General features: G+C 60.5%; 1 protein-coding gene and 1 pseudogene across 2 annotated transcripts in view; both read left to right on the forward strand.

Moving 5' to 3' along the window:
• The first annotated feature begins 180 nt into the window (after positions 1 to 180).
• Positions 181 to 17,242, forward strand: part of LOC119564368 (immunoglobulin superfamily member 1-like) — an 80,716-nt gene continuing 63,654 nt past the window's right edge. The window contains exons 1-4 of one of the 2 annotated variants that reach the window (XM_043534848.1): positions 181 to 340; positions 6,099 to 6,389; positions 8,859 to 9,143; positions 10,327 to 10,617. In XM_043534848.1, the coding sequence (XP_043390783.1) occupies positions 6,245 to 6,389; positions 8,859 to 9,143; positions 10,327 to 10,617 (721 nt within the window). In that variant the 5' untranslated portion in view covers positions 181 to 340; positions 6,099 to 6,244. The remainder of the gene's footprint in view (positions 341 to 6,098; positions 6,390 to 8,858; positions 9,144 to 10,326; positions 10,618 to 17,242) is intronic. The other variant, XM_043534847.1, reaches the window with a different exon arrangement.
• Positions 1,343 to 5,349, forward strand: LOC122463688 (annotated as a pseudogene).

A 17,242-nucleotide genomic window follows, 5' to 3' on the forward strand; every position in this document is an offset into this window, starting at 1 on the left:
CCCCAGGACTAGGTGACGGGGCCTGCGTCTCACGGCCTTTCTGCTTCCCCCTGCAGAGCCCAGCTACCCCAAACCCAGCATCTCCCTGAGCCCCAGCTGGGGGGTCTCCCTGGGGGAAGCCGTGGCCATCTGGTGTCGGGGGCAGCGCCACGGCATGCGGTTCGTGCTGAATAATGAGGACGCCATTTCCCACCTGTGGATCCGAACGGGTTGGAGGCTGTGTTTCCCATCAGCAACGTGAGCCGGGAGGACGGCGGGAGCTACAGCTGCTCCTATCACAGCAGATCAAAGCCGTCCGCCGCATCGTCCCCCAGCGACCCCGTGGAGCTGGTGGTGAGAGGTGAGGGGCCCGGCTCGGCATCCCCATTCCCAGCCCCAGCCAGACCCTCACAGGGGCTCGGTGCTAATGGGACGCTCAGAGCCAGGCTCTGCCCTGAGCCCTGACGGGATGCCTATCATAGAATCATAGAATGTCAGGGTTGGAAAGGACCTCAGGAGGTCACCTAGTCCAACCCCCTGCTCAGAGCAGGACCAAATCCCCAATTTTTGCCCCATATTCCAAAATGGCCCCCTCAAGGATTGAACTCATAACCTTGGGTTTAGCAGGCTAATGCTCAAACCACTGAGCTATCCCTCCCCCGTGGAGCAGGAGCCCCTGGAGACTCGGGGGAGGGAGGTGACTTTAACGCTGCCCCTTGTGGGTAGGAGCCGTGAGAGCTTTTTAATCCTGTGATCCCTCCGCTCTGTTCTCCAGGCCCCGCCCCAGGCAGTGCCCCGGCCAGAGCTGAATGAGGCAGGGGCTGCAGGGGAAGTGGTGGCTTGGTGGACACGGTGCTGGGCTGGGACCCAGGAGATCTGGCCCAGCTCCTGGCGCGGCCACAGACTCTGTGTGATGGGAGCATGTCATGATTTTCAGAAGTGTCCTTCAAAAGGGCCTCAATCTTGGGGGACCTCAGGCCAGCGCCAGAAACCAAGATGCCCACAGTTAGTGGAGACTTCTGCAAACGCTGGCCTCAATAGCACTGGATCCCTTGTGTTAGGAGAGTACCTAGGGCCCCTGCCATGTTCAGGGCCCCTTTGTGCCAGGCGCTGCATAAACACAGAGTGAAGAAATGGTCCCTGCCCCTGGGAGCTCACGAAGGAAAGTGAATCTGACTGTGCCTCAGTTTCCCCTTCTGTTGAATGGGGATAATGACACCTCCCTGCCTCCCTGGGGGGCTGGCAGGGTGACTTCCTTTCTGTGTGGGGCTCAGGTTCTGTCGTGCTGGGCCCCAGGGACAAGCCCGTGAGTGGCTGTGTGTCCAGGGCAGGCCAGATGCAGTGAACGAGGCAGGGGCCAAAAATGGGCATAGGAGGATCCCAAGCACTAGGGAGCCGTGGCTCGGTGTCTGTGGGGCTGGGAGGCCAGCTTGCAGGGCCCGGATTCTGGGTGGGGGGACTCTGGGATCTGGGAGAGAATCTCTGCCCGGGGCCCTGGATCTGCCCGTGGCTGGGGCCTGCCAGGGAGGCTGGGCTGGGTGGGTACCCGGGTCTTGTTCTCACAGCCTGTCTCCTGTGCGCAGATCCCAGTCTGCCCAGACCCTCCATCTCTCTGAGCCCCACTGGGGTCACCGCCCCAGGGGCAGACGTCACCATCCGGTGTCAGGGGCAGCGACGGGAAGTGAGATTCTTCCTGCACAAGGCTGGAGACCGGGACCCGCCGCGACACATGGACCCTGCTGGGGACGGGGCCGAGTTCCACATCCCCACCGTGGGCTGGCAGCACGGAGGGAACTACAGCTGCAGCTTCCGGCCCCCATCAGAGCCCTTCATCTCCTCGGACCCCAGCGACCCCGTGCAGCTGGTGGTAGCAGGTGAGGGGCCCGGGTCCATGTCCCCGCTCCCAGCCGGACCCTCAGAAGGTCGGCACCCAGATGGGATGCTCAGAGCCAGGCTCTGCACAGAGCCCTGGGATTTGCCTGGACAGGGAGCGGGGACAGTATCACTGTGGGGTTCTCCAGCCAGTGGGGAGCAGCAACTCCTGGAGATTTGGTGCCAAGGGTGGGGGGATCCCTTCCCCCAGGGGAGCTGCAGAGCAGGGGCCTTTCCCAGGGGATGCTCCCGCGGCTGCCCCCGCACTGGGGACGCACAGAGGAGTCAGGGCCCAGGGGCTGCCAGCCGGCACTGTCCCCAGCCACAAACCCCCCTCCCCGGGACTGACAGTAACGATCGATTGATGCAGTCACGGGCGGAGGTGGAGTAAGGTTTCTTGGGGCCCTGGGCCAGAGCAAGGGGGATCCCTCCCCACCCCTTCCACCTGCCCCCCACACTATTCAGAGGAAACATTAAGAACAGTCCCACTTCGTCACACAAGGTTGTTGAGAGGAGGAATGTCTCCATGCTAGCTCTGTAAGTAACAGTATGTGGCCAGGTTCAAGATGGGGGCTCTCTAACCAAGAGAGCCCAAATTGCAGCCCTCCAGACTGGAGCGCTGGGAGAAGATCCAATCCAGTTTGACCCCCGGGGGTTTTGGGGTGGCCAAAGGGCACGGGGCCACATAAACCTTCCCACATGCGGACTGCTAGTGCTTTCGACCACCACCGACCTAAGGGAGGGTGTGAAACTGGAAGGGCCTGTGTAACTCCCACCAAGGAAGGGGAGAGATGCTGGGGCATCCATGGGAATGTTGGTGGTTTTGAACTTCCCCAGGTCACCTGCTAAGTGACCCCGCTCAGTTCGATCTCTAAGGGGGGAGAGATGTGATGAAGTGGGACTGTTCTTAATGTTTCCTCTGAATAGTGTGGGGGTGCCTCAGTTTCCCCTGTGCAGTTCTTAAGTATCCTAGGTGGTGGGATAAGGTGTATGATCCTTGCAGAGCCCTAGAGGGCAGGTGTGTGCAGGGGTCTGGACACAGAGAATGGCCGACACCCTGTTTCCTGGCACCTGAGAGCCTGGCCCTTCACCCTGGAAGGTGAGAGCTAAAGGGTTGGAGAATAAAGGAATCAGGTACCCTCCTGGCCCCGAAAGGGAGAAAGCCCAGAGGACCCCGCCTGGGCGGACTCGCTTGGGGAAGGCACGGAGGGAAGAGGAGGCTGAACGCTCCGAGGTCAGACTCAGGAAGGTGGAAGCCGGGTGAGCTGTGTGCCTGCAGACAGGCTGCTCCCAGAGAGGAGGACTTCCCCCAGAGTCCTGCCTGGCTTCGTAGGGAGCAGTTCCAGAGCATCGCCCGGGGACTCCGTGACACCCCCCAACTGCGGCCCCAAGACCGCAGAAGCTCTGTCCCCCACACCCCGGCCCAGAGCCCAGTGGGGAGTAAGGGCGGCAGCTCCGCCGCTCTTCCGGGCTCGGCGGCAATTCGGGCAGCGACTGCTTGGGGTGGCAAAATTGGTAGAGCTGCCCCTGGCTCCAGGATGGCCCCCACTTGGCCAGGGCAACTGGGCACACAGGCCCCATAGGCCCAGTGGCTGATCCACCACTGGTTGCAGAGAGTGGGGGGCGATCGCTGTGTCGGTGTTTCAGCCCCTTTCCCCCCCCGACAGACGCTGGTTCTGTTCCTGCAGGGGAAACCGACACGTTCACGGTCAGTGCAGCCGTGGGGAGAACCCCCCAGATCCACTCCCAAGAGCTCCCTCCCCTGCACTCACAGCCCCCCGTTCCCAAGGCCTGGGGAAAGGTGGGTCTTGTGTGACTCCCGCCGGTCTCAGACTCTATTTCCGACCCCGGGGTAGGGGGCAGAGCTGCAAGGGGCCCACTGGTCAGGCTCCCTGGCTGGCCTCAGGTTGGGTGGGGCGCGGCAGGTGATCTCTCATGCAGCCGGGTCCTGAGCTACGCATGGGTGAACCCCCTGTCCCCAAGCCCCACGGGCAGGCAGTGCCATCCCTGGTAGGGGACAGACTCAGTGACAGATGAACTGAACTGGGGCGGGAGGGAGGCAGGGGTGGGGTGTCTCCCTTGTTTAACTCCTGTCTCTTGTTGAAAGCAGGGCGAGAATTTCTCACGCCCACCGTCTGGCCCAGCACGGTGATGGCACTCGGAGGAAGCATCACCATTAGCTGTGAGGGTCGGTACCCGGGCATGAAGTTCTTTCTGCTTAAAGCCCTGGGCCTAGCAGAGAGGACGCCCGGCCGGGGAACAGCAGAGCAGGGCGGGCATTTCCCAGCCAACATATGATTAGTTCGGGGGTGATGGGCGGAGCTGAAGGTTATAAACCTTAGTGTGTAGTAGAGACTTGTACAGTCTCCTACAAGTCAGGGTGGTGCAGTGCACAGAACCCAGGAGTCCTGGACCGCATCCCTCCTGCTGTCACCCCACTCCCTTCCCAGAGCTGGGGAGAGAACCTGGCTCCCAGCCCTCCCAGCAGAGAAGCCAGGGACGTGAACGGACCCTGGAGACTGGCCTGGCCTGTCTCCTGGTAGGGAGCAGAGCTCTGGCCCCCAGCGGCTGGGGTTGCTCCGTGTCTCATGTTGTTAGCCCGGGGCTGAGAGGAACTGGGCCCCTGTGGAAAGGCATCCAGGAGCCCGTCCCCAGGGCTGCCAGGTCTGACCCACCACTGAGGCTGCGTGGTGAGGACAGGCCCCAGGACTGATTGACGGGGCCTGCGCCTCACGGCCTGTCTGCTTCCCCTGCAGAGCCCAGCTACCCCAAACCCAACATCTCCCTGAGCCCCAGCGAGTGGGTCTCCCTAGGGGAAGACATGACTGTCTGGTGTCGGGGGGCAGCGCCAGGGTATGAGATTCATGCTGAATAAAGAGGGACGCCATTTCCCAGCTGTGGATCCGGAAGGGTTGGAGGCTGTGTTTCCCATCAGCAACGTGAGCCGGGGAGGACGGGCGGGAGCTACAACTGCTCCTATCACAACAGATCAAAGCCATCCGCCGCATCGTTCCCCCAGCGACCCCGTGGAGCTGGTGGTGAGAGGTGAGGGGCCCGGCTTGACATCCCCATTCCCAGCCCCAGCCAGACCCTCACAGGGGCTCGGTGCTAATGGGACGCTCAGAGCCAGGCTCTGCCCTGAGCCCTGACGGGATGCCTGTCATAGAATCATAGAGTATCAGGGTTGGAAAGGACCTCAGGAGGTCATCTAGTCCAACCCCCTGCTCAAAGCAGGACCAAATCCCAATTTTTGCCCCATATTCCAAAATGGCCCCCTCAAGGATTGAACTCATAACCTTGGGTTTAGCAGGCTAATGCTCAAACCACTGAACTATCCCTCCCCCGTGGAGCAGGAGCCCCTGGAGACTCGGGGCAGGGAGGTGACTTTAACGCTGCCCCTTGTGGGTAGGAACCGTGAGACGCTATTTAATCCCGTGATCCCCTCCGCTCTGTTCTCCAGGCCCCGCCCCAGGCAGTGCCCCGGCCGGAGCTGAATGAGGCAGGGCCTGCAGGGGAAATGGTGGCTTGGTGCTGGGCTGGGACCCAGGAGATCTGGCCCAGCTCCTGGCGCGGCCACAGACTCTGTGTGATGGGAGCATGTCATGATTTTCAAAATGATTTTCAATCTTGGGGGACCTCAGGCCAAGTGCCAGAAACCGAGATGCCCACAGTTAGTGGAGACCTCTGCAAAACGCTGGCCTCAATAGCGCTGGATCCCTTGTGTTGGGGGAGCATGTAGGGACCCTGCCATGTTCAGGGCCCCTTTGTGCCAGGCGCTGCATAAACACAGAATGAAGAAACGGTCCCTGCCCCTGGGAGCTCACTAACCAAGTGAATCTGTCTGTGCCTCAGTTTCCCCTTGTGTAGAATGGGGATAATGGACACCTCCCTGCCTCCCGGGGGCTGGCAGGGTGACTCTCTTCCTGTGTGGGGCTCAGGCCCTGTCTTGCTGGGCCCGGAGACAAGCCCGTGAGTCGCTGTGTGTCCAGGCAGGCAAGATGCAGTGAACGAGGCAGGGGCCACAAACGGGCATAGGAGGATCCCAAGCATAGGGAGCCGTGGCTTGGTGTCTGTGGGGCCAAGAAGCCCAGCTCGCAAGGCCGGGATTCTGGGTGGGGGGACTCTGGGATCTGGAGAGAATCTCTGCCCGGGGCCCTGGATCTGCCCGTGGCTGGGGCCTGCCACGGAGGCTGCGGCTGGGGGGTTGCCCCGGGTCTTCTTCTCACAGCCCTGTCTCCTGTGCGCAGATCCCAGCCTGCCCAGACCCTCCATCTCTCTGAGCCCCACTGGGGTCACCACCCCAGGGGCAGACGTCACCATCCGGTGTCAGGGGCAGCACCGGGAAGTGAGATTCTTCCTGCACAAGGCTGGAGACCGGGACCCGCCGCGACACATGGACCCTGCTGGGGACGGGGCCGAGTTCCACATCCCCACCGTGGGCTGGCAGCACGGAGGGAGCTACAGCTGCAGCTACCGGCCCCCATCAGAGCCCTTCATCTCCTCGGACCCCAGCGACCCCGTGCAGCTGGTGGTAGCAGGTGAGGGGCCCGGGTCCACGTCCCCGATCCCAGCCGGACCCTCAGAAGGTCGGCACCCAGATGGGATGCTCAGAGCCAGGCTTTGCACAGAGCCCTGGGATTTGCCTGGACAGGGAGAGGGAACAGTGTCACTGGGGGGTTCCCCAGCCAGTGGGGAGCAGCAGCTCCTGGAGATTTGGTGCCAAGGGAGGGGGGATCCCTTCCCCCAGGGGGAGCTGCAGAGCATTGGCCTTTCCCAGGGGATGCTCCCGCAGCTGCCCCTGCAATGGGGATGCACAGAGGAGTCTGGGCCCAGGGGCTGCCCAGCCGGCACCGTCCCCAGCCACAAACCCCCCTCCCCGGGACTGACAGTAATGATCGATTAATGCTGAGTCACGGGCGGAGGTGGATTAAGGTTTCTTGGGGCCCTGGGCCAGAGCAAGGGGGATCCCTCCCCACCCCTTCCTCCTGTCCCCCACACTATTCAGAGGAAACATTAAGAACAGTCCCACTTCGTCACACAAGGTTGTTGAGAGAGGAATGTCTCCATGCTAGCTCTGTAAGTAAACAGTATGTGGCCCAGGTCAAGATGGGGGCTCTTAACCAAGAGAGCCCAAATTGCAGCCCTCCAGACTGGGACTGTTCTTAATGTTTCCTCTGAATAGTGTGGGGGTGCCTCAGTTTCCCCTGTGCAGTTCTTAAGTATCTAGGTGGTGGGATAAGGGTGTATGATCCTTGCAGAGCCCTAGAGGTCAGGTGTGTGCAGGGGTCTGGACACAGAGAATGGCCGACACCCTGTTTCCTGGCACCTGAGGGCCTGGGCCCTTCCCCCCTGCGAGGTGAGAGCTAAAGGGTTGGAGAATGAAGGAATCAGGTACCCTCCTGGCCCCGAAAAGGAGAAAGCCCAGAGGACCCCGCCTGGGCGGACTCGCTGGGGGAAGCGCACGGAGGGCAAAGGAGGCTGACTGCTCCGAGGTCAGACCCAGGAAGGTGGAGCCGGGTGAGCTGTGTGTCCTGCAGACAGGCTGCTCCCAGAGAGGAGACTTCCCCAGAGTCCTGCCTGGCTTCGTAGGGAACAGTTCCAGAGCATTGCCCGGGGACTCCGTGACACCCCCCAACTGCGGCCCCAAGACCGGAGAAGCTCTGTCCCCACACCCCGGCCCAAGGCCCAGTGGGGAGTGAGGGCGGCAGCTCCGCCGCTCTTCCGGGCTCAGCGGCAATTCGGCAGCGACTGCTTGGGGTGGCAAAATTGGTAGAGCTGCCGCTGGCTCCAGGAGGCCCCACTTGGCCAGGGCCCCGGGCACACAGGCCCCATAGGCCCAGTGGCTGATCCACCACTGGTTGCAGAGAGCGGGGGGCCATCCCTGTGTCGGTGTTTCAGCCCCTTCCCCCCCCGCGACAGACGCTGGTTCTGTTCCTGCAGGGGAAACCGACACGTTCACGGTCAGTGCAGCCCTGGGGAGAAACCCCCAGATCCACCCCCAAGAGCTCCCTCCCCTGCACTCACAGCCCCCCGTTCCCAAGGCCTGGGGAAAGGTGGATCTTGTGTGACTCCCGCCGGTCTCAGACACTATTTCTGACCCCGGGGCAGGGGGCAGAGCTGCAAGGGGCCTACTGGTCAGGCTCCCTGGCTGGCCTCAGGTTGGGTGGGGCGCAGCAGGAGATCTCTCATGCAGCTGGGTCCTGAGCTATGTATGGGTGAATCCCCTGTCCCCAAGCCCCATGGGCAGGCAGTGCCATCCCTGGTAGGGGACAGACTCAGTGACAGATGAACTGAACTGGGGCGGGAGGGAGGCAGGGGTGGGGTGTCTCCCTTGTTTAACTCCTGTCTCTTGTTGAAAGCAGGGCGAGAATTTCTCACGTCCACCGTCTGGCCGAGCACGGTGGTGGCGCTCGGGGGAAGCATCACCATTAGCTGTGAGGGTCGGTACCCGGGCATGAAGTTCTTTCTGCTTAAAGCCCTGGGCCTAGCAGAGAGGACGCCCGGCCGGGGAGCAGCAGAGCAGGGGGGGCATTTCCCAGCCAACATATGAGTTCGGGGGTGATGGGCGGAGCTGAAGGTTATAAACCTCAGTGTGTAGTAGAGACTGGTACAGTCCCCTACAAGTCAGGGGTGGGGCAGTGCACAGAACCCAGGAGTCCTGGACCCCATCCCTCCTGCTGTCACCCCACTCCCTTCCCATAGCTGGGGAGAGAACCTGGCTCCCAGCCCTCCCAGCAGAGAAGCCAGGGAGTGAACGGACCCTGGAGACTGGACTGGCCTGTATCCTGCTAGGGAGGAGAGCTCTGGCCCCCAGCGGCTCGGGTTGCTCCGTGTCTCATGTTGTTAGCCCGGGGATAAGAGGAAACTGGGCCCCTGTGGAAAGGCATCCAGGAGCCCGTCCCCAGGGCTGCCAGGTCTGACCCACCACTGAGGCTGCGTGGTGAGGACGGGCCCCAGGACTGATTGACGGGGCCTGCGCCTCACGGCCTGTCTGCTTCCCCCTGCAGAGCCCAGCTACCCCAAACCCAACATCTCCCTGAGCCCCAGCGAGTGGGTCTCCCTAGGGGAAGACATGACTGTCTGGTGTCGGGGGCAGCGCCAGGGCATGAGATTCATGCTGAATAAAGAGGGACGCCATTTCCCAGCTGTGGATCCGGAAGGGTTGGAGGCTGTGTTTCCCATCAGCAACGTGAGCCGGGAGGACGGCGGGAGCTACAACTGCTCCTATCACAACAGATCAAAGCCATCCGCCGCATCGTCCCCCAGCGACCCCGTGGAGCTGGTGGTGAGAGGTGAGGGGCCCGGCTTGACATCCCCATTCCCAGCCCCAGCCAGACCCTCACAGGGGCTCGGTGCTAATGGGACGCTCAGAGCCAGGCTCTGCCCTGAGCCCTGACGGGATGCCTGTCATAGAATCATAGAATATCAGGGTTGGAAAGGACCTCAGGAGGTCATCTAGTCCAACCCCCTGCTCAAAGCAGGACCAAATCCCCAATTTTTGCCCCATATTCCAAAATGGCCCCCTCAAGGATTGAACTCATAACCTTGGGTTTAGCAGGCTAATGCTCAAACCACTGAACTATCCCTCCCCCGTGGAGCAGGAGCCCCTGGAGACTCGGGGCAGGGAGGTGACTTTAACGCTGCCCCTTGTGGGTAGGAACCGTGAGACGCTATTTAATCCCGTGATCCCCTCCGCTCTGTTCTCCAGGCCCCGCCCCAGGCAGTGCCCCGGCCGGAGCTGAATGAGGCAGGGCCTGCAGGGGAAATGGTGGCTTGGTGCTGGGCTGGGACCCAGGAGATCTGGCCCAGCTCCTGGCGCGGCCACAGACTCTGTGTGATGGGAGCATGTCATGATTTCAAAATGATTTTCAATCTTGGGGGACCTCAGGCCAAGTGCCAGAAACCGAGATGCCCACAGTTAGTGGAGACCTCTGCAAACGCTGGCCTCAATAGCGCTGGATCCCTTGTGTTGGGGGAGCATGTAGGGACCCTGCCATGTTCAAGGCCCCTTTGTGCCAGGCGCTGCATAAACAGAGAATGAAGAAAAGGTCCCTGCCCCTGGGAGCTCACGAAGGAAAGTGAATCTGACTGTGCCTCAGTTTCACCTTCTGTTGAATGGGGATAATGACGCCTCCCTGCCTCCCTGGGGGGCTGGCAGGGTGACTCCCTTTCTGTGTGGGGCTCAGGCCCTGTCGTGCTGGGCCCTGGAGACAAGCCCATGAGTCGCTGTGTGTCCAGGGCAGGCCAGATGCAGTGAACGAGGCAGGGCCACAAACGGGCATAGGAGGATCCCAAGCAGCTGGGAGTCGTGGCTCGGTGTCTTGCAGGGCCCGGTTTCTGGGTGGGGGGACTCTGGGATCTGGGAGAGAATCTCTGCCCGGGGCCCTGGATCTGCCCATGGCTGTGACCTGCCAGGGAGGCTGGGGCTGGGTGGGTGTCCTGGTCTTGTTCTCACAGCTTGTCTCCTATGTGCAGATCCCAGCCTGCCCAGACCCTCCATCTCTCTGAGCCCCACTGGGGTCACCACCCCAGGGGCAAACGTCACCATCCGGTGTCAGGGGCAGCGCCGGAATGTGAGGTTCTTCCTGCACAAGGCTGGAGACCTGAACCCGCCGCGACACATGGACCCTGCTGGGGACGGGGCCGAGTTCTACATCCCCACCGTGGGCCGGCAGCACGGAGGGAGCTACAGCTGCAGCTACCGGCCCCGATCAGAGCCCTTCGTCTCCTCGCAGCCCAGTGACCCCGTGGAGCTGGTGGTAGCAGGTGAGGGGCCTGCCTCCACGTCCCCGATCTCAGCCACACACCCAGCCAGATCCCTCGGGGGCTTCGCACTTATGGGACGCTCAGAACCAGGGTCTGTCCTGAGCCCTGGCCCAGCAGAGGGGACACCCAGCCGTGCAGCCGGGACGGAGTCACTTGCGGGTTCCCCAGCCGGGCCTGAGCAGCAGCCACTGGAGGTTCGGGACAGAGGGAGGGGGGATCCCTTCCCCCAGGGGGAGCTGCAGAGAAGGGGGCTTTTCCCAGGGGGATGTTCCCCTGTGTTGCTCCCATTCTTGGGACCCATAGAGGAGGTTGGGTCCTGTGTCTGGGGTGGGGGGCAATTACTGTGGAAACAGGTCGTGGTGCCCAGGGGTGAGTGGGGCTGAGACATCAGGGGGAGGGGCAACCCCAGACCCACAGCTCCCGCTATGCTTCCTGCTCTGCAGGTCGCAGCCGGGAATTTGCTGGGGGATCCCAGGGGAGGGACAGGATCTGGGGGACTGGGCTGTGAAATTGGGCCCAGAGTCCTGGGGCAATAACCCCCCATTATTGGGCCACATGACATCCCCCTGGCAATAGGAGTGAGCATTACCCAGAATTTCCTTGGTTCTTGCTTCCCCTCCCCCCACTGGGGTCTCAGGGGACCCCCTGACCCTCTCCCCAATAGATGTTCTGCTGCCTCTGGCTGCGTCCTGGTCCCCAGGGCCCTGGGAACTGCCCAAGTGTGGGGGGCAGCGGGTGATGTACCAGCCTCCCCCGCGCACTGCCTGGCTGTGTTTGGCAGTAGCCAAGATACCCCAGGGATGGGCTCACTGCACAGCAGACAGGCTGGGGCAGAGGTACCTGTGGGGGTGGACAGAGGGGTCCTATGGGGACAGGGAGCTGGGGTGGTTCCCTGCTGTGTGGGGCTAAACCCTGAGGCTCTGATTGTCCCCATCCCCTGGCGTGGTCCTGGGGTGCTGGGTGTCTCGGGAGCAGTTCATCCACCCGGGAGCCCCCTTCATAGGGGAAGCTGAGGCTCAGCCCCCTGGGGCAGCACGACATGGCCTCACCTGAGGGGTCCGGCCCGGGGGAGATCTCAGAGCTGCAGCTCCTGGAAGACCCCCAGAGGGGGGGCTGGGCTGGACCTGCTGGATGGGGTGTAGGGGGCTCCGCTCCTGGGGCAGAGCTAGCTGCTGATCTCCCCATCTGAGCTGCCAAGTGACTCTCCCCTTCCCTCTGCAGCAGCCCCCCCGGGACACCAGGATTTCACCTACGCCAACATCGCCCGACTGGCGCTGAGTGCCATGGTCCTGCTCGTCATGGGGCTGATCCTGGCTGAGGCCTATTACAGCCGCCCGAGGGAGGTGCCCTAGATGAGGTGACCCCCCCCTTCTGAGCCCCTTGCTCCCCCAGGACTTGGGCCCATGGTGACACGGGCCCCCTCTAACCCGCCGTCTCTCTGTGCCCCCAGGAGTCTGGATCCGGCCGTGCAGGGAAGAGAATCTCCCCGGGGGATGAGCCGCTTCCCCTCGGGGGACTGAGATGCCAGCACAAACCCCCCTGCCCCCAAATACCCCTGCCTCAGAGAATCCCCCCCCAAAATAGCTGCCGACCTGACAGCAGCTCCCCAGGATTGAACCCCCAATACCATGTGTGACACTGCACTCCATATGTTTATGGAAATATGCTTATGAGTGTAAATATAATGTAACTGGAATATTCTTTAAGCAAAAGGTCTCTTGGAAGGTATCATTACAAAACTTATGATCTACTGAGTGTGGTCATCCTATTTGTATGCAGGTATCATTCTTGTATCTAAAACTCGAAATATGACGTTAACTCTGAAGTCAATTAATGGTGGTTTAGAATCTTGATGGCCCCCATTGACTAGGACAATTGGCTGTAGATGGTTTATTTACCTGCAAGCCTTCTTGTGGACATGGGGACAGCACGTGGGTAATGAAGAAGGAGGTCTCACAGGGACATGTGACCATGTCACCTGATACTGGAATCTATCTTAAGCCTGGTGCTTTTCCATTTAGAAGGAGGGGTGGGAACCCAGAGAGAGACAAAGGAGTCCCGCCTTTGGCCAAAGCTATAAAAGGGGGTGGAACAGAACAAAGGGGGCTGCCAGACACGAGGAATCACCTAGTTACCACCTGAACTAAAACTAACAAGGGCTGTACCGGGGAAAGGATTGGGCCCAGACTAGGAAGGAGTCTAGTCTGGGAAAGAAGCTTCTTGGAACATCTCTAAGGGGGAGATTTACCTGTCTTCAGTTTCTTAATGCATTAGGATTAGACTTGCGTGTTTTGTTTTATTTTGCTTGGTAATCTTACTGTTATTACTTGAAACGAGTTAAATCCTACTTTTAATACCTAATAATATCACTTCTGTTTATTAAGTAACCCAGAGTAAGTGATTAATACCTGGGGGAGCAAACAGCTGTGCATATCTCTCTATCAGTGTTATAGAGGGCAGATAATTTATGAGTTTACCCTGTATAAGCTTTATAGAGAGTAAAATGGGTTTAATTGGGGTTTGGATCCCATTGGGAGCTGGGTGTCTGGGTGATGGAAATAGGTGACCTGCAGCTTTGTGGGTGTGGACCAGACATGGGTCTGTGTTTGCAGCAGACTAGTGTGTCTGGCTCAGCAAGGCAGGGTTCTGGAGTCTCAAGGTGGCAGTGGAAAACGGCTCAGGGGTAATCTCAGCACGTCAGGTGGCAGTCCGAAGGGTGTCTCTCTGACTGAACCCATCCCAACCTGACAGCAACACCCCAGGATTGAACCCCGAACCCCGCGAGCACCAGCCCCCGCAGCACGAGTTAGAGGAACTGCCCCTGTGCTGGGCTAATTGGGCTCCCCGCGGAGCAGCCCCTGGACAGTGCCGGGTCCCACTCACTGGCGCTGCCAGGCCAGTCTCTGCCCAGGGCTGTCAGTGGAGAGCGGGGAGCCTGCATCTTGCGTGGCACTGGAATAATGGCACTTATTGCCCCCCCCCGCTGTCCATCCCCCTCCTCTCTCTTCAGCGGGGTCCCCAAGCCCCTTTTCTCTCCCCCCTTTCTCCCTAGACCTCTCCCACCCTGTATTTCTCTTGTACAAACCCTCAGAGTTGCCCCGCAAATCTCCCCACCCCGGGGGGGGCTGTGATACCGGAGCCTCCCAATGTCCCCTCCTGGTGGGTTCAGCCGACAAAAGTGAAAAAGTGAGAAGTTCAGACAGCCTCACGAGAACCTGGACAAATGAAGGTTGGGGGTAAAGTTGGTGAGACAGAAAGACGGGATTTGTCCAACCCAAGAGGCCACAGGACAGACCCCATGGGCCGGGTTGGGTCCCACCTGGGACACGGGAGAAGGGGGAGAGCAGAAATCCGTGACCCAAAATTGGGGTGTCAGAAATGAGGCCTCATTGGTGGATAAAATATTGTGGGGATGGGCTCTGCCACCCACCACCCTTTGGGGCCTTAAAGAAAGAGACTCGCTTCACCCTCCTGGCTGCCACCCCCCGTCTCCTGGGCCCCCCGGGCCCTCCGGACCCTGCTCCGCGGAGACGTCCTGAGGAGAGCGGCTAGAGAGAGGGACCCTGACGCCATCGCCCCTCCCCCGGCTGAACCCCCAACCCGGGAGGAAACAGGGTCGGACTTTTACAGCAGCCGCGGCGACGCCAGATCCAGCCCAGCTCCACCGGCTCCTCTGCCCCCCAGGACAGTCGCTAGCGTCTCCGGAGACAGTGGGGAGACGCCCAAACCCGGGGGTTTGTTCCGGCTAGAGACTCACTCCAGCGAACGGGGCCGGGGCCGGAACAAACCCCTAGTTTCACACGGTGCCTACCACAGCTCCCTGGTTCCTGCTCTGCTGGGTCTGTCACAGCCGGTCCTAGGGGTCACTGGGGGGTTTGCCGTGGGGCTGAGCAGGCTGCGGGCTCTGGACCCCACCCCGGCCTGTGTTTAACCCTGTTCAGTGTGGGGCAGGGGCTGGGGCGTGTTCACAAATTGGGCCCTTTATAGCAAATCCATGACACAACAGGGCCCAGAGTGATTTAGAAACCAGCGCTTCTGGACCCCCCCACAGCGGGTGTTTGGGGGGAGCCAGCTGGGGGGAGCCGGGAGTTTGGGTGAAGTATGCAGGGAGTGTTGGAAGGGGGGTAGAGGGGAGAGGGGTCAGGATGGGGGCAGGACTTTGAGGGCAGACAGGCTCCCCACAAAGGTCAGAGCCGGGGGCCAGGATTGTTTGGGGAAGTGAGGGGGGAGGGGGCAGACAGTGCCCCTGTGTGACGATGTGACGCAACAGAGAGGGGGGAGTGTTGACCTGGGAATGTGCCCTGGGGATGGGAGACCTGAGAGCCTGTCACCTGAGCCAGGAGCGGGCGGGGGAGGTAACACCTCTGCCCGGGAATGTGTTCAGAGACTGCAGAAGGGAGCCTGCTGGGGGGGGGTTAGTTTCAGTTTGGGGCTGGGTGGAGGAACGCAGGGAACCCCAGGGCTGGGGTCTGAGCTCCCTGCTCCCCCAGAAGGACTTGACTGAGGGGTCCTGGTTGTACCCACAACCTCTGTTTTGGACTGTGTTCCTGTTGTGCAATAAACCTTCCGTTTTACCGGCTGGCTGAGAGTCTCCGTGAATCCCTGGAAGGGGGGTGCGGGGCCTGGACTCCCCCACACTCTGTGACAACTGGTGGCAGCGGTGGGATGTACTGTACCCTGTGAACTGCGCTTCCTGCAGTAAGTGACTGGGGAACAGTAAAACGAAGGGGGATTGACGGTGATCAGGCATGCTGAAGATTCAGAGAGAGACGGTTTCAGGGGGCGGTTAACCCCTGGGAGTGTGTGACCAGAGAGAAGGACTTTTGCAGTAACAGGGTCCCCCGGGGATTGCAGCGAGCGGTCCCAGGGGTGGAGGAGTCAGCAGCTCGACCATGGCAAAGAGGTGGTCACCTCAAGAAGGACTGGAGTACTTGTGGCACCTTAGAGACTAACCAGTTTATTTGAGCATGAGCTTTCGTGAGCTACAGCTCACTTCATCGGATGCATAGCATATCGTGGAAACTGCAGAAGACATTATATACACACAGAGACCATGAAACAAAACTCTGTGTGTATATAATGTCTTCTGCAGTTTCCACGATATGCTATGCATCCGATGAAGTGAGCTGTAGCTCACGAAAGCTCATGCTCAAATAAACTGGTTAGTCGCTAAGGTGCCACAAGTCCTCCTTTTCTTTTTACGAATACAGACTAACACGGCTGTTACTCTGAAACCTGTCAAGAAGGACTGGCACACGAGGGGTTTTTCCTGGAAACCGTAGAAAGCTGCCCAGGCCTCCGAGTGGCCAGCAGGGAGATGTACACTAAACGCCTTAAGAGCGACCTGGTGGAGCTGTGCAGGCAGAGGGGGCTGCGCATTGGGAGGTCCACCAAGGAACAGCTGATTGCCCAGATGGAGGAGAGGGATCGCTTGGATGACCCAATCCCTGCCCCTGAGGGAAGCCGCCCGGTGGACGCAGCGTGGGCCCTGGAGCCTGACCAGGCTGGGAGGGGTCAGACTGCTGCCGAGGACATCCCGAGACCCTTCCCACCTATTCCTGAGGGAGGGGTTGGGGGAAGCCCACTGAAGACCGAAGGCACCCTGACCCCGGCAGTCAGCAGGGGATCCTCCCGGCGGAGCTCCCCATCCCTGGAGTGGAGGCGGCTGGAATGGGAGAGGGAGATGAAAATGAGGGAGCTGGAGGACCTTGAAAAGCAGCGTCAGCATGAGGAGAAACAACGTCGGCATGAGCAGGAGGAGAAGGAGAGGGAATGTCAGGAGAAGGAGAAACAAAGACAGCATGAACTGGAGCTCGCCAGGGTGAGGAGCAGTGGGGCCCCAGCTGTGGTGAGTCCGGGGGGACGCAAGATGGCAAGGAGCTTTGATAAGTGCTTCCTGGCCCATGGAAGGAGTGGGAGGACATAGATAGCTTCCTGACGGTCTTTGAGAATGCCTGCGAGATGCGCAGGGTTGACCCTGCAGACAGGCTCCAGTTTCTCACCCCCTTACTGGACCCCAAAGCCGTGGAGGTGTACAGCTGAATGACGGGGCGGAGGCAGGGGACTACGAACTGTTCAAACAGGCCCTGCTCCGTGAGTTTGGGCTGACCCCCGAGATGTACCGGAGAAGGTTCCGGAGTCATTGTAAAATGCCTGAGGTCACATATCTACAACTGGTCAACCAAATGCAGGGATATGCCCGCAAGTGGACAGCTGGGGCCCAAGCTAGAGAGGACCTGCTTGACCTAATTGTACTGGAGCAACTGTATGAACAGTGCCCTTCCGACCTGAGGCTATGGTTGGTGGACAAAAAGCTAGAGAACCCCCAGCACGCAGGGCAGCTGGCCGATGAGTGTGTGAACAGTCGGTCAGGGAGTAGCAGGGAGGAGTCCCAAAATAACAGGCCCCCCACGATGCAGAGAGTCACCCTGGGACCTCCCAGCGGGGAAATAGGGAGAACCCCCTCCCAAGGGGAATGCCTGGCGTCGGGCCCCTCCGACCCGCTCGAGGGGACCAATGTGACCTGAGCTGCTATCACTGTGGCCAGAGAGGCCATGTACAGACCCAGTACGGACCCAGTACGGACCAAGTGCCCCAGGCTCAGGGACAGACTGAGGAGACCTTG

This window comes from Chelonia mydas, chromosome 23, assembly GCF_015237465.2.
Source record: "Chelonia mydas isolate rCheMyd1 chromosome 23, rCheMyd1.pri.v2, whole genome shotgun sequence".
NCBI classification, from domain to species: domain Eukaryota; kingdom Metazoa; phylum Chordata; order Testudines; family Cheloniidae; genus Chelonia; species Chelonia mydas.